General features: G+C 34.2%; 1 protein-coding gene across 1 annotated transcript in view; it reads left to right on the top strand.

The window, feature by feature from the left end:
• Window positions 1-14,764, top strand: part of LOC150076775 (kelch-like protein 24) — a 57,496-nt gene that overhangs the window by 20,093 nt on the left and 22,639 nt on the right. The window contains exons 5-8 of the mRNA XM_090386116.1: window positions 1,239-1,425; window positions 2,572-2,718; window positions 4,388-4,519; window positions 8,617-8,793. Of these exons, the coding sequence (XP_090242242.1) occupies window positions 1,239-1,425; window positions 2,572-2,718; window positions 4,388-4,519; window positions 8,617-8,793 (643 nt within the window). The remainder of the gene's footprint in view (window positions 1-1,238; window positions 1,426-2,571; window positions 2,719-4,387; window positions 4,520-8,616; window positions 8,794-14,764) is intronic.

The following is a 14,764-nucleotide window of genomic DNA, read 5'->3' on the forward strand; positions in this document are numbered from 1 at the left end:
AATAATGGAATATGTTCTAGAAACAGTCAAATGAGCAAGTGTACTTTCTGGATAACTGGAAATATGGGATAATATATATACAGTAGATCGTTGTTATTATTATTATTATTTTTTTTTTTTATGCTGGTGCCATAAAATAATTACAGTAAGCACTGGTTATTGTGATCGTGTTTGCGAATTTAATTTTGATTCTATTAAACGGCAATTCTAATAAGTGAAAATTGGAGAAATATTATCCACAGGCTATAAAAATTAAGATAAAAAGCACCAATTTACATTACCTTACCAATTAACAAAATTAAATGATACGTGAAAATTGACAAAAAAAACTGAATGATGAATCGATAAATGATCAACAAACTGAAGGCTGTCCAACTCAAAATTGAAAAAAAGTTAAGAGATATGGCAATAATGAAACAAAGTTTGAAATGGTGGGGCAAAAAATAAGTGATTATTTTCATTAAAGCCCTATACATATGTGCTATTGTGACTGAAAGTTCAATTTGTTTTGTTACCTATGAATAAAAATGCATAAGTACAACTTAGTGTTTTTATTTCTAAACTTACTAAACTTTTTTTTTTCAGTCTCCAGAACAGTATTTTTGATAAGTTTGAAAATCCGAACAAATTTGAAGTCTGAACTACCCCCCCAGTCCCAATTAGTTCAGATTATCGACATTCTTCTGTACAGTTTTATATATGTATAAATAATGAACTGAAAATAATAGAAATATAAACAAAATTATTAAAATTTGAATCGTCTTTTTTATATTTGCACTAAGTTTAATATTTCTTTGCAAAATTTATTTTTAAGTTAATTACATAAACACTTTTTAGTTTTGCTATGTCTGTCTGTATGCATGTTATACCACTAGTTTAGCTGAACTGATTTTGATGAAATATAATATTGGAAGTTCTGAGAGCCTTGTAATAGAGCTTCTAGTTATGAATTTTGCAGATATGCTTAAATGTTTTAGCAAAAGTTGTTTTTAGTAACTTACCCTATATTTTCTGATTTAATGTAGTTTGTAGAAGGGGGATAAAAATAAATAAATAAATGAAAAATAAAATGAAATAAAACATCATTTTCTAAGTCATGCATGACTTATAAGGATCGATCAGACCAAACCATAAACAGTTTAAATGGACTTAAAAAAAATGTCCTGTTTTGAATGCATTCTCCACTTTTCCAACCTCATTAAATTACAGTCTGGCTTTTTGTTGTTTTTTTTTTATAGGTGTTACAACATGTAAGATTACCTTTGATGAGTCCATATTATTTGCATGATCGTGTATCACCTGTGCCTGCAATTGCCCATTCGGCAGGCTGTCAGAGGCTCTTAGAAGAAGCTAAAACCTATCATTTGCTACCAGACAGGCGAAATCAACTCAATACTCCCAGGAAAAAGCCACGAAAATCAATGGGTAAAATATTTGTATAAATACTAACTGTGAACATGAAATTAAGTAACCTGATTAAAATTACAGTTTTTGGAAACTCTTCATGTTTATTGCTTGCACTTTTAATTTCAAAATGGGCATCATTATTGCTATTAATATTAGCTTATTTCTGAAGTTATACAATCCCTTTACAGCTATCTAGCTAGGAGGATGCAGGTTATGTTATACAGTATAGGGGCCAAAATACAATATTTATATACCGTATACAATTTATATAAAAGGATAATCATTAAAAATAATGAAAAAAAAAAAAAAGCAATATCATTTCAATATACAAATACACAAGATCATCTGACTTAAAATTTACATGCTTACTGTAAGTGTTAAATCTACACATAACTATTTACTTCATGAATATAGTTCAGTACAGCAGAGACTGCTGTGCCTAAAAGGTTTTGTCCAGTGTAGATCTGATCCTGAACCAATAACTATATTCCATGCAATGTTTAGAAGGCAAATCTGAGCTTGATAAGGATGCAAGTCCACAAAAGTGGCAGATCTGAAGGTTTTGTCATTGCTCAGCTTAATGTTATTAAGCCCGTTATTTGTATTAAGTACAAAGCTACCAAGTAATGATTGTTGATATAATTGTGTGAGGGCACTAGTAGAGGTAGTAGAGGTGTGTAGTTTGAACAAATTTAAGAAAGATATGGACAAATTATTTCAAGGAATGGGAAAATTAAGTTTTTTTTTTTTTTTTTTTTTTTGCTGGTGCTGTATTAAGCTTTGCTTCCTCGCAGCATGGTGCAAGGAAACAAAGCTATTTCAGTTGCTCGCTTGGTATATATGTATTTCATTTGAACCACATTATGAATATTTTCTCACGCCCCATATTTGTATTTATTGTAATGCAAGAGAAATTAATACCATTATTATTGAACACTGAAATAACATCTTTTTTTTTCAACAATACTCAATCTTTAAAATTGCAAAATTCAGATTTATGATTTAAGACTTGAGTTTAATAATGAAATATTAATCGATTTAATTTAAATATTGTGAAATCCTAATTCCTTAAATAAATCCTTAAAGAAAAAGAACATTAAATTGTGTTTGTATATATGTAAAATAAAATAAATATATAATATAATTACCATAATGATTTCGTAGGGTTAGTGGATGTAATTGTAGCTGTTGGTGGCGAAGATGATAAGGTGGTTTTGCGAAGTGTGGAATGCTTTGATCCTCTGAGGGGAAAATGGCTGAGTTTAGCATGCTTGCCATTTGCTGTTAGTAAGCATGGACTAGTTGTTACAGGTAAGAAAGGACTTTTTAATATGCAAATTAAAGAGATGTATAGATTAATTTGAATTTCTTTACAGTGCTATAGGATTGCATTTTATTAGTTGAACATAAGTCAAAGCCTTCAGGTCGACAATGTGTCCTTGATGTTGGTCTTCAGTGGGAGCAGAAAGATCTCTGCGATCAAAGTTGAATGTTTAAAGTTTAAAGTTTCTTTATACTTTAAAGAAATCAGTTCAAACAAACTTTAAGAAAGTAGATTTTAAAGAACTGCTTTCTTTAAAATCTTTTGACATTTTTAAAAATCTTAATGAGATCTACCCCCCTGGATGGGGGGGAGACCTCATTATACAATATTTATAAAGTATTATGTAAGAACAGTAGGTATGGATAACTTAAAGAAGATTTAGCTAATAATTAGAGGGCTCATGCAATAAAACTGTCACAATTTTATTTTAATTATTAATAATACAGGTGTATGTCTGAAATACGAAATACGATCTTCTGTTTTCCTGAATTGTTGCACAGCATTACTGCATAGGATGGCTACTGCCAACAGTATATAAAACAAGAAAAATAAAGTTAAAAATAAACACATCAAGAAAAATCTTTGCAAAATCATAATCTCGAATTGCGCTTCTTCTCTGATCTGCTAGTGTTGGAAAAATAAAAGTAAAGTGAGAAATTCAATTGAAATGGGGGAAGAGGTGGGGCAGTTGTACCTAGTGTTTCCACAAAGTTACCCTTCTGAGTACCAGCCATATCTAATTCTTCTTAAATTTGTTGATTAATTGAGAAGAGATAATAAAATAATAGCGTAATAATCTTAAGAATTTTAAAACAATTTCTGAGAAAATAATCATCTTAAAATATTCAAGTCTGTTGGTCAAACTAAAAATGCTAGTTGGATTAACAGCTTGCAAAATTCAAAACTTCATTTTGATTCCTGTGGCTTGTATGGCAAAAGAAAATTACATAATAAGCAGGTGATGAAATAACACATCTGAAGTTGTTCAAATTCTTTATTAGGCTCTCTCTTAATTGGTACAAAGTAATATTTTATCTTTGCAGGTGGGTATAGCAGTTATAACTTCAGAAGGAATAAATCAGTCCATGTTTACATATTCAACTAATAACTATAATTATCTTAATTAGAATGATGAAGCTGTCTTGTACCCAAATTCTTAATGACCTGAAAAATTTGAAATCTTAAGTTTAGTTTGTGTGAATTAAAAAAAAAGTTGTTTAACATTTTATGTGTTATCTATGTGGGATCATCTATATAGAAATTAAACTTATAAATGCTGCTATACCATGATAAATACCAGGAGATTTATTTATCAGCATAATGTTACAATTTTCCTGGCACCTTGGTAACATGCAATTACAAACAGGATTTGTAACCTTTCTTTGGTTTTTTTTTAATATAAATTTTGCTAATAAAACTAATAGTCCTTTCAGTCTGTTATTTTATACTGCTGCAGCACCATGCTATGAAAAAACTATTCATATTTTGGTGATATACAAAACAAATTATTGTGAAAATTTACTTGTACAATATCCAATTACATAGGATAAAAAATATCAAACAAGAAGTAATAATATATGTAAATATAGTATATGTAGTGTGTGTGTATGTGTGTGTTATATTTCTGAAGAGCTAAAACCTTTACATGTATTATAGGTCAGAATATGTTGTATATGGCTGGAGGAGAGTTTCCTGATGGTTCAGCTAGCAGATCTATGTGGAGATATGATCCTATTTTTGATACCTGGCAGGAAATGGCTGCTATGAATGTTGCACGATCAGAATTAGGTTTGCTGGAGTTTCCTGATAATATTTTTAAGTCTCCATTATCAGAGCTCACATAAAATAAGATGAATTTGCATTTGTTGAAATTAATCATGCTTATATGAGCCCTGATTGACTATCATATTTAATTACTTTTTTTTTTACTATATTTTTATCATTAGCATAAAACTTTAACATATATGAAACTATATATATATATATATTTTTTTTTTTATGTGAACCCCAAACACGAGAGGTATTAGAACCTATAGTACTTAGTACCGTGCTTGGGTTGGATGTTGAGAAGACGAAAGAAGATATTTGTTGACATTGGACTTGAACTTCTGTAGATTGTAATTTTCAGGAAATACGTATGAAGGAAGGTTGTTCCAGAAAACGGCAGTTGAATGAATAAATGAGGAAGATGAAAAGTTGGTTCTGTGGGTTTGAAGTTGGACAGTAAATGGATGTTGGCTGGTGGCGGCACGTGTTTGGACTGTTTTGAAAGAGAGAGCGGGAATTATAGAAGCCAATTCAGAAGAACAGTGCCCATGGAAGTATCTGTAGAAGAGGCATGCAGCAGAAACAGTACGTCTATGAGAAAGCGAGTGGAGAGACTCTGTTAGAGATGAATCATTAATTAACCTAACTGCCCTCTTCTGAATGGAATCAAGAAGCCTGAGAGAGGTTTTGGGGGCACAATCCCAGATGTGGGAACAATATTCCATGGCAGGGCGGATTGGCGATTTATACAGAGTGAGCAGCTGTTTGGAAGAAAAGTAACGCCGAGAGCGAAAGAGAAAACCAAGTTTTTTAGATGCAGAGGAAGCAATATTTGTAATGTGCTTGCGCCAAGAGAGATCAGAAGTCAGGGTAATCCCCAAAAGAGATATATCGTTTTGCCTAGAAATCGGAGTGTCCCTAAAGATAAGCATAGGAGCAGACGAATCCTTTTTGCGAGATATAAGACAAGACTGAGTTTTAGAAGGGTTGAAATCAACTAAGTTGTCTTTGCCCCACTGGAGAATTACCTGAAGATCGGCATTTAAGGAATTGGTAGCAGATTTTCGAGAAGTTGAAGCTGATTGAGCAGGACAATGTTTCTCAAAATGGAAAGTGGAATGCAATGTACTATCATCGGCAAAACTATGGATAGGATTTCCAGTCAATGGAAGAAGGTCATTAATATACAGAGGAAAAGAGGAAAAGAGTGGGGGACACCGGCATTAATGGAGAAGTTAGAAGACAGAGAGCCATCTACCATCACCCTCAGTGAGCAATCAGAGAGAAAACTGGATAACCAATTACTAAAAACAGTTGGCAAACCATAAGATCGAAGCTTGTTTAGAAGACCTTTATGCCAAAAATATTATTATTATAAATATTATAAATATTTATTAATATTATAAAATATAAAAAAATATTATAAATATTATTATAATATTAAATATATATTATTAAATAAAGCAGTATTTTAAAACAGTTTGCATGTGTTTAGGGATGGATTGATAGACATCCCAAAAAAAAATTTTCTAATCTTAAGTTGGTCATTCCTTATCACAAGTTTGAGCATTTGCAACTAATCATGGCATGTTGAATGTCAGAACCAATGAGAACTGCCATATACTGTTTGTATATGTTGGATCAATTTTGACAGAAATCATATTAATCTTATTTCGTTACCAGATACTGGTAACGATACTGGTGTTCCAATTGAGAGTGATGTGACTCATTGATGCCTTGCTGTTGAATAAATGAGATGTCAAGAGCAACTACTTGTATTTCACCGAACTTTTCCATTGAATTAGTCCATAAATGGGTAACGTAAGCCAGAATATCACCAGTAGATCGACAATGACGAAATCCATACTGGCGATCATTGATCAGACAGAAGGTTTCTAGGTAGTTTAAGAGTTGGCGGTTAATTGATTTCTCCATTACTTTAGAAAGAGTAGAAGTAATTGCAATGGGACGATAATTGGATGGGAGGGATTTGTCACCCTTTTTAGGAACTGGCTGGATATGAGCAAATTTCCAAGCAGAAGGAAAAACACCTTTGGAATAAGAAAGTGAAAAAAGGCAGCAAAGAATAGGAGTAAGTTCAGGAGCACAGGTTTTGAGAACAAGTGGAGAAATACCATCAGGACCTGGAGCTTTCTTAGCATCAAGAGTCATCAAAATCCTTCTGATATCCTTTTGACAGAAGACCACAGGTGGCATTGAATGGAGCGTGTTGGGAATGGTTGGAGGTGTTTTACCAAGATCATTAATACATGAGCTGGAAGAAAAATGGGATGCTAGCAGGTCAGCTTTATCCTTGGCTGAAGTGACAACAGAACCATCTGGTTTGGACAGAGGTGGGAGCAGAGATGGGCAAAAGTTGTGGCCAATAGCTTTGGCAAGAGACCAGAATGCTCGGCTACCATTAGGGCAAGAAGCAAGTTTTCTACTCTTAGCCTGTTCAAACTCTAGTTTGGACTGATTAATAACTGCTTTACAATTGTTGCGAGCTTTGGTGTAGGCAGAAAATGAAACTGGAGAATTAGAAACAAGCCATTTACGATATGCAACATTCTTCTCTTGAACAGCCTTAGCACATTTATTGGAAAACCAAGGTTTAGATAAAGGACGAGATTTTAAAGTGGAGTGTGGGATAAAGGATTCCATTCCTGCAAGAATAATTTCACTGACACGATCTGAGCAAACGTTGACATCAGAAGTTTTGAAACAGTAATCTGATCAAGGAAAAGAAGAAAAGAAGTCTCGCAGGTCATCCCATTTTGCATTCTTGTAATGCCAAACAACACGAGGTTGGGAATAGCCATGAGATAAAGGTTGCATTGGAGAAGAGACAATCACCAAGTTGTGATCTGAAGTGCCTAAAGGACCTCTCACTTCGACCATGTACTTAGAAGGGTTGTTTGTGAGAAAAAGATCAAGCGTATTGGCTGTATGATTAGGATTGTCCGGTATTCTTGTAGGTAAATGAACTATCTGTGCCAAGTCATTAGTAATTGCAAAAGCAGTTTATTAAATTAGCAGTATATTATTAAATATTAAATATTATTATAATATTAAATATATATTATTAAATAAAGCAGTATATTAAAACAGTTTGCATGTGTTTAGGGATGGATTGATAGACATCCCAAAAAAAAGTTTTCTAGTCTTAAGTTGGTCATTCCTTATCACAAGTTTGAGCATTTGCAACTAATCATGGCATGTTGAATGTCAGAGCCAATGAGAACTGCCATATACTGTTTGTATATGTTGGATCAATTTTGACAGAAATCATATTAATCTTATTTTGTTACCAGATACTGGTGTTCCGATTGAGAGTGATGTGACTCATTGATGCCTTGCTGTTGAATAAATGATTCTGAGATCACACTATTGACTGATATAAAAACTTTTGCTTCTGGAGTAGTTGCATTCTTTTAGCTTCTAGCATTCTTTATTCTTATTATTATTTATTTTTTGGCTTTGGCCAGCTGGCTCAGTGAACAGAACTCTTGGATAATATTGGCTTGAATGATCAAGGCCCTGCTGATAAACAGTATCCATAATGGTAAAATGCCAGAAGTTCAAAGATTTATCTCTTTCTTAGAACTCTTATCAAGATTTTGGTTTCATGAAATTAAGTGTATGTGTGAACGTACACACACACACACACGTACACACACACACGTACACACACGTACACACACACACACACGTACACACACACACACACGTACACACACACACGCACGCACACACACACACGCACGCACACACACACACACACACACAGCCAGCCAGCCAGCCAGCCAGCTGACCAGGCCTACAGCTAAAAGCTGTAGGTTTGGTCAGCTGTCTTGACATCTCACAGATTCAGCTGACTATGTTGTTTGTATAAATGTTAAACCTGGTTTTTTATTTGTGTAGAATTTATTTAGTGTAATCAGCAGTAACAAGAATTTACATTATATTTCTCTAATAGAATATATTACAGATATACTTAATTGTAGATTTTCTCTTGACAGTATATTTTTAAGTTAGTTGTATTTTTTTATTTTCTGTTTTTTTTTTAAATAGTTGATTAAAGTTTTGCACTCAAAAGTAAAAAAAATATTGTTTAGGTTTAGCAACATTGGATGGGTATATCTATGCTGTTGGTGGCTGGGAAGGAGTGTCAAGGCTATCTAGTGTTGAGCGATTTGATCCAGCAACTAATAAATGGCAGTTTGTTGCTCCAATGAAAATTTCTCTTACTAGTCCAGCTATTGTTGCTCATCAAGGGCTTCTCTATGTAACAGGTAATTTTTTCATTGAAATAAATTTGCTCTGTAAATATTTTTAATTATGCATTTGCACTCTCTCTCTCTCTCTCTCTCTCTCTCTCTCTCTCTCTCTCTCTCTCTCTCTCTCTCTCTCTCTCTCTCTCTCTCTCTCTCTCTCTCTCTCTCTCACACACACACACACACACACACACACACACACACACACACACACACACAACCAGTAATGGCAGTTGTACTTTCAAAAAATACTTTATTTATAATTTAATGCAAGCAAGAACAAATACATTTCTTAAAATTATCAAAATGCTACATTTGCTGTTCATCTTATTTTTATTGAAACCTGGATATATTATTAATGTATCAGGTATTCATTATGTTAATGATTTTATTATTCAAGGAAAAATGTACTCTTGGGAATCAACAAAATGGAACTTAATAAAAGCTTTTTTGCTTAGTTACATAAAAAAGTATTATAAATAAGAGAATTCTGGGATATCCATTTTTTTATGCACTAAACCAGTGGTTTTCAACCGGGGTGCCGCAACAACATTCCAGGGGTGCCACGTAATTTGGGTTTAAGTTACTTAAACTTATTATTATTTTTTAATTTATATATTTATTTCAAAAGGTGTACAGTATCTTTTTAATTTTGTGGTGATCTATAATTGACATTTACTTAGTACCTCTATATAAAGAATAAAATTATATACTGTATATATATAATTTGTATTATGAATTGTACTTTTTATAATTATATTATTATAGTAAATATCATATAACATATGTATTTTTTAATATTATATATATATACACACACACACACACACACACACACACACACACACACACACACACACACACACACACACACACACACACGGAGAATCGGATCTAACATGCAGAAAATTGAGTAGGGGTGCCGCAAAATAAAATAAATTACTTAGTGGTGGGGTGCCGTTATTAAAAGGTTGAAAACCACTGCACTAAACTACGAAAAGAAAAGAAATCAGTGCCTTTTCATTTTGAAAAGGCATTGATTTCTCATTTCATGAGCTATTATAACAAGGCTTTTTTAATTTACTAAATTAGATTTCTTCACATAATTTGGCATGTCTTGTTATCACTGATTTGTCAAGTGCAGCACTGATGGGAGATGCTTAGTTTGCCAGTGATCAGAGGAATATAAATAACATTATATCCCTCTTAAAAGAAGTACTGTTTATTTATTTATAATGCAATAGTGAAGTTGCATTATATATATATATATATAATAAAATTCTCATATATATATATATATATATATAATAAAATTCTCATTTTAATTAAAAATGTTTAGTAAATATTCTGCTGCTCAAGAAAACAAGTCTCCTTGTGTGTTTTTTTTTTTTTTTTTCATATATTGGTTGGACTCAGGACTGGCTTAAGAGGCAAGCCAATGTGGCACTGGCTCAGGCAAAGTTCAGGGAGGGGGACAAAAATTGCAAAAGCAACAGAAAAAAAAAAGTATTTCTAATTAACAAGAAACGAGTTTAAAAATGGAATTTTATATAGAAAATTAGGGTACAAATTTATGCAAAAAAACTATTAGTAAGTTTATCTGCTGCTTGATTGTTTGGTACAATATTTTGAGCCAAATAAACATCAAGCGTTATGCAATTTGAATATGTCATAAGTTGTCTCCCTGCTTTCAAAATCAGTGATAGATTTAAATTCTCTGTAGACAATGCAAAATAAGTCAATTGAATTGGAAATTGAACCTGAATTTGAGCAAACAGAAATTTGCCACTGAAAAATAATGTTTGATAATTACACACAAAGGTGATGTTGGGACAATGGAGAAGGAAATTTTTAGGCTCCACTTTGTCAACATTTTAGACAAGTAGTCCAGTGATTGAAAGATTGGTTTGAGTTAATTGTAAAGCATAATCACTTCTAATTTCTGTATAATTTGAATTATGTACATTGCCACAGAAATGAGTGACAATTGTATGGATTTAGAAATTCAGAAATTCTTCTTGCAGATAGTTATCAGAGAGTCATCTCCAGTGTCAAAGAATTAAAATATTTGCAAAACAATTTTGAAAATCTTGTAATTCTTCATTTCTTCATTGAAAATCTTGTAATTCTTGTTCTCAAACAGTTGGACAGCATCGTTGGCAAAGTGCTGAGAATTCTTGCATCATTGCTAGTGTCATTGGCCACCACAGAATGGATCCTTTTCAAGATGAAGTTAATCAAACTTAGCCCACTTCCACAATGACACAAGATATCAGTATATGGGTTGGCAACTTTATTAATTGAATATGCCATCATTAACAATCATTTCATCCATGAAATGATCCAAAGATTTGCAGTTGTTAAGGTTGCAAATCTGTGGATCACTACAAAAGCTATGGGGGCTGTAGAATAAAGAAATCATAATTTTTTTTTCACAACATATCTTTATTAGCCCCTTCATGGATTATCCTGGGATATCTTGTTTTTAGTTTTAAAAGTTATTTGGAACTACACGAAATATCTCGGGATACAATAATACCCGAAGCAAACAATAATACGTCCAAATTTAGGACTGAAATGTATTCTCTCTGTCATTTATATGGCTAATTTTGCATTAGGCAGGTAAATCCCGAGTTTTCTCAGGATTTTCTTACATCTGGCAGCAAAGGACTGGCTTTAGTTTTACTTATATCGCACAGCAATGTCAGAACAGTAGCACGCATTCCTGTGCGGCCAGTAAGCAAAACATAATTTGCCGTCCTAAATGCAGAATACTGAACCCATGAAAATAATTCACAAAAACAATATTGAAAATTATTTCGGCGCCCTCTTGAACTACTGCCCGTAAGTGATGCTTACCTTGCCTGTCCACTTGTGGTGGCTGTGTGTCAGAATATAGTTAGTTCGTGATTACTGCTTGTGGCGGGAGGTTACTGCTTGTGCGTTCCACTTGCTTTTTTAAATTTATTTATATAATGAGTAATGAAGACTTTTTCTGTGCCTTTCTTTTAGCTCAACTGCTAATTTATTAAAAAAATCTGTATAATTTGCACACTTTTTGGCGTACATGAGATAACTCGGGATAGCCCAAATGGGTGTCCAAATGGAGTAATTATCCCATGTATTTTCTTTGAAAAAATTAATAAAAAATACAAAAAACTATACAATGAGTATCCGCATGATGTATACTTTTAATCTGTAAAATAAAAAAAGTCAATCTATTACGGCACATTTTCTGGAAAAAAATGTTCCAGGAAGGGATTAATCATCCACATTTTGATGGTCCTTTTCAAAGTAGTCCCCATTTGAAAAAATGCACTTATTCCAACATTTCTGCCATTCTTCAAAAACACGGTGGAAACCATTTTTTGACATGCATTTCAGAACCGTCTATGATGTCTTTATGACTCCTTGTGACAACTAGAAACATTTTCCATACAACACCTTCTTTAACTTTGGAAATAAAAAAAAAATTACATATTGCAACGTCAGGGCTTTAGGGTGGATGAGGAACACATTTGACATTAATGCTGACTACTTTTACAGTATGAGCAATGTGAGGTTTCACATTGTCATGATGCAGCACCCACCTGCATGCAGTTGTTGTTCGCAATGAATCTGATCCCGCAAAGTGTGCAGTACAGTTTTATAGTAGGGTCCCGTAACAGTTGTATGATATAGCACAACATGCTGGTAATACAATGGGGAATACAATGTGTATAGAAAGGATAGACAGGACAGGAGGGGAGGAGGGGTTATGCTATTAGTTAAGAAACACAAAGTCCAAGGAAGTGAAGCCAGTCGACATCGATGGACAGGGCAGTGTCGAGTCAGTTTGGTGTGACATAAGCATAGGGAAATCAAAATTGAGAGTAGGAGTGTGCTATAGGCCTAATGACTCTGATGAGTATAATAAGATATTGTACAGGGAAATAGAGTGGGCCAGTAAATCAGAGAGTCTTATAATGGGGGATTTTAATTTCCCAGATATTGACTGGAATTTGTGGGTTGGTCACTCGCACACTAGCAAGGCTTTTGTGGATTTATTGGATGATTGTTTTCTACATCAGCATGTTCGTGAGGCAACAAGAGGGAGCAATACTCTTGATCTGATTATCAGTAGTGATTCTTCATGCATTAAGAATCTGCAGATAAATGAACCACTAGGTGGCAGTGATCACAGTGTGTTGAAGTGGGATTTACTCAAGGAAGTAACTACCATCAGAGGTAAAGGGAAGGGTTTTTGTTTTCGTAAAGGCGACTATGATGGTCTGAGACAGTATTTAAATTCTATACAGTGGGACCGGGACCAACTGATGATATTACCAACAGCAAACTCAAAATGAGAAGCATTCAAGGAACTAATCTTGGAGGCTACCAGGCTTTACATACCAACTAAGAAATATTGTTCAAGGTTTAGGCCTAAAGGGTTGTCAGATGAACTAATGAGACATGTGGCAGAGAAGAAAAATGCATGGGATACATACAAATTAATGGGTGACATGGAAGCCTATGATAGATATAAGTTGGTCTGTTACCAAGTCACAAAGGAGATTAGGCAGGCAAAGGCAGACTACGAAAAATCCTTTGCAAAGGATGCAAAGAAAAACAGAAAAGAGTTCTTTACATATTTAAACTCAAGAAGGAAAGGGATGAATCAGATTGGTCCACTGGATATTGATGGTTCAACAGTTGAGGATCCTGCTCAGGTGGCTAACAATCTAAACGAGTATTTTGCATCTACATTCACGCATGAGGAGTTATTCAGGAAGGAGAATGATGTAGGTAAAGTAAACATTGGCAGTGAGCTGGATGATTTTGTAATAACTGAGAGGAAAGTGGAGGAGAGATTGTTGAGGATAAACATAAAAAAGGCACCTGGGGTGGATGGGATCTATCCAGTTATATTAAAGGAGGCAGCAAAGAAAGTAAGCAAACCCCTAGCCATAATTATGAGAGCTTCTTTGGACTCAGGGGAGGTACTCATAGACTGGAGATGTGCAAATGTAACCCCAATTCACAAAGGAGGATCAAAGGCTGACACAAGTAATTATAGACCTGTTAGTTTAACTTCTGTTCCAGGTAAATTAATGGAGGCACTGGTTAAAGAAGCACTGCAGGATCATCTAGACAAGAATTCAGTTATAGCTCAGACACAGCATGGTTTTGTTAAGGGCAGGTCTTGCCTGACCAATTTGATTGGATACTATGATGTAGTCACAAAAGAACTGAATGCAGGGAATAACTTTGATATTATATATTTGGATCTTAGAAAGGCTTTTGATAATGTTGCACATGGAAGACTGCTGCACAAATTGGAGCAGTGTGGCATTGGAGGCAAATTGCTGCTATGGATAAGGGGATGGTTGAGTGGCAGAAGACAGAGAGTGGTAATCAATGGACACTGCTCAACGTGGACTAATGTTATTAGTGGATTTCCTCAGGGTTCAGTGTTGGGTCCGTTGTTGTTTTCGTGTTATGAATGATATTGATGATGGGATATCAAGTTTAATGTCCAAGTTTGCAGATGATACAAAGGTTGGCAGGGTTGTTAAGGACACTACTGCTATGCTGCTGCAACAGGATCTGGAAAGGTTGAACAGATGGGCTGAGAGGTGGCAATGAAGTTTAGCATTGACAAATGTAAAGTACTACATATGGGAAACAGTAACCCCAGAGCAACGTATCAACTCTGCAGTACTACACTGACAGTGGTGGAGAATGAAAAGGACCTGGGGGTAATTGTGCAGGCAGATATGAAGTTCTCTGAGCAGTGCAGACGAGCTGCAAGAGTAGCTCATGGTGTCTTGTCAATGATATACAGTAATTTTTCTAGCAGGGATAAGGAGGTGATTATTCCCTTGTATAAGGCAATAGTTAGGCCACATCTTGAGTACTGTCTACAGGTTCGGAGGCCTCATTTCAAGAAGGATGTAGAGCTGCTGGAACGGGTACAGAGAAGGGCAACAAGATTAGTGAATGGAACAAA

Source organism: Mastigoproctus giganteus, chromosome 12 (assembly GCF_048544385.1).
Source record: "Mastigoproctus giganteus isolate SK-2022 chromosome 12, ASM4854438v1, whole genome shotgun sequence".
Lineage (NCBI taxonomy): Eukaryota > Metazoa > Arthropoda > Arachnida > Uropygi > Thelyphonidae > Mastigoproctus > Mastigoproctus giganteus.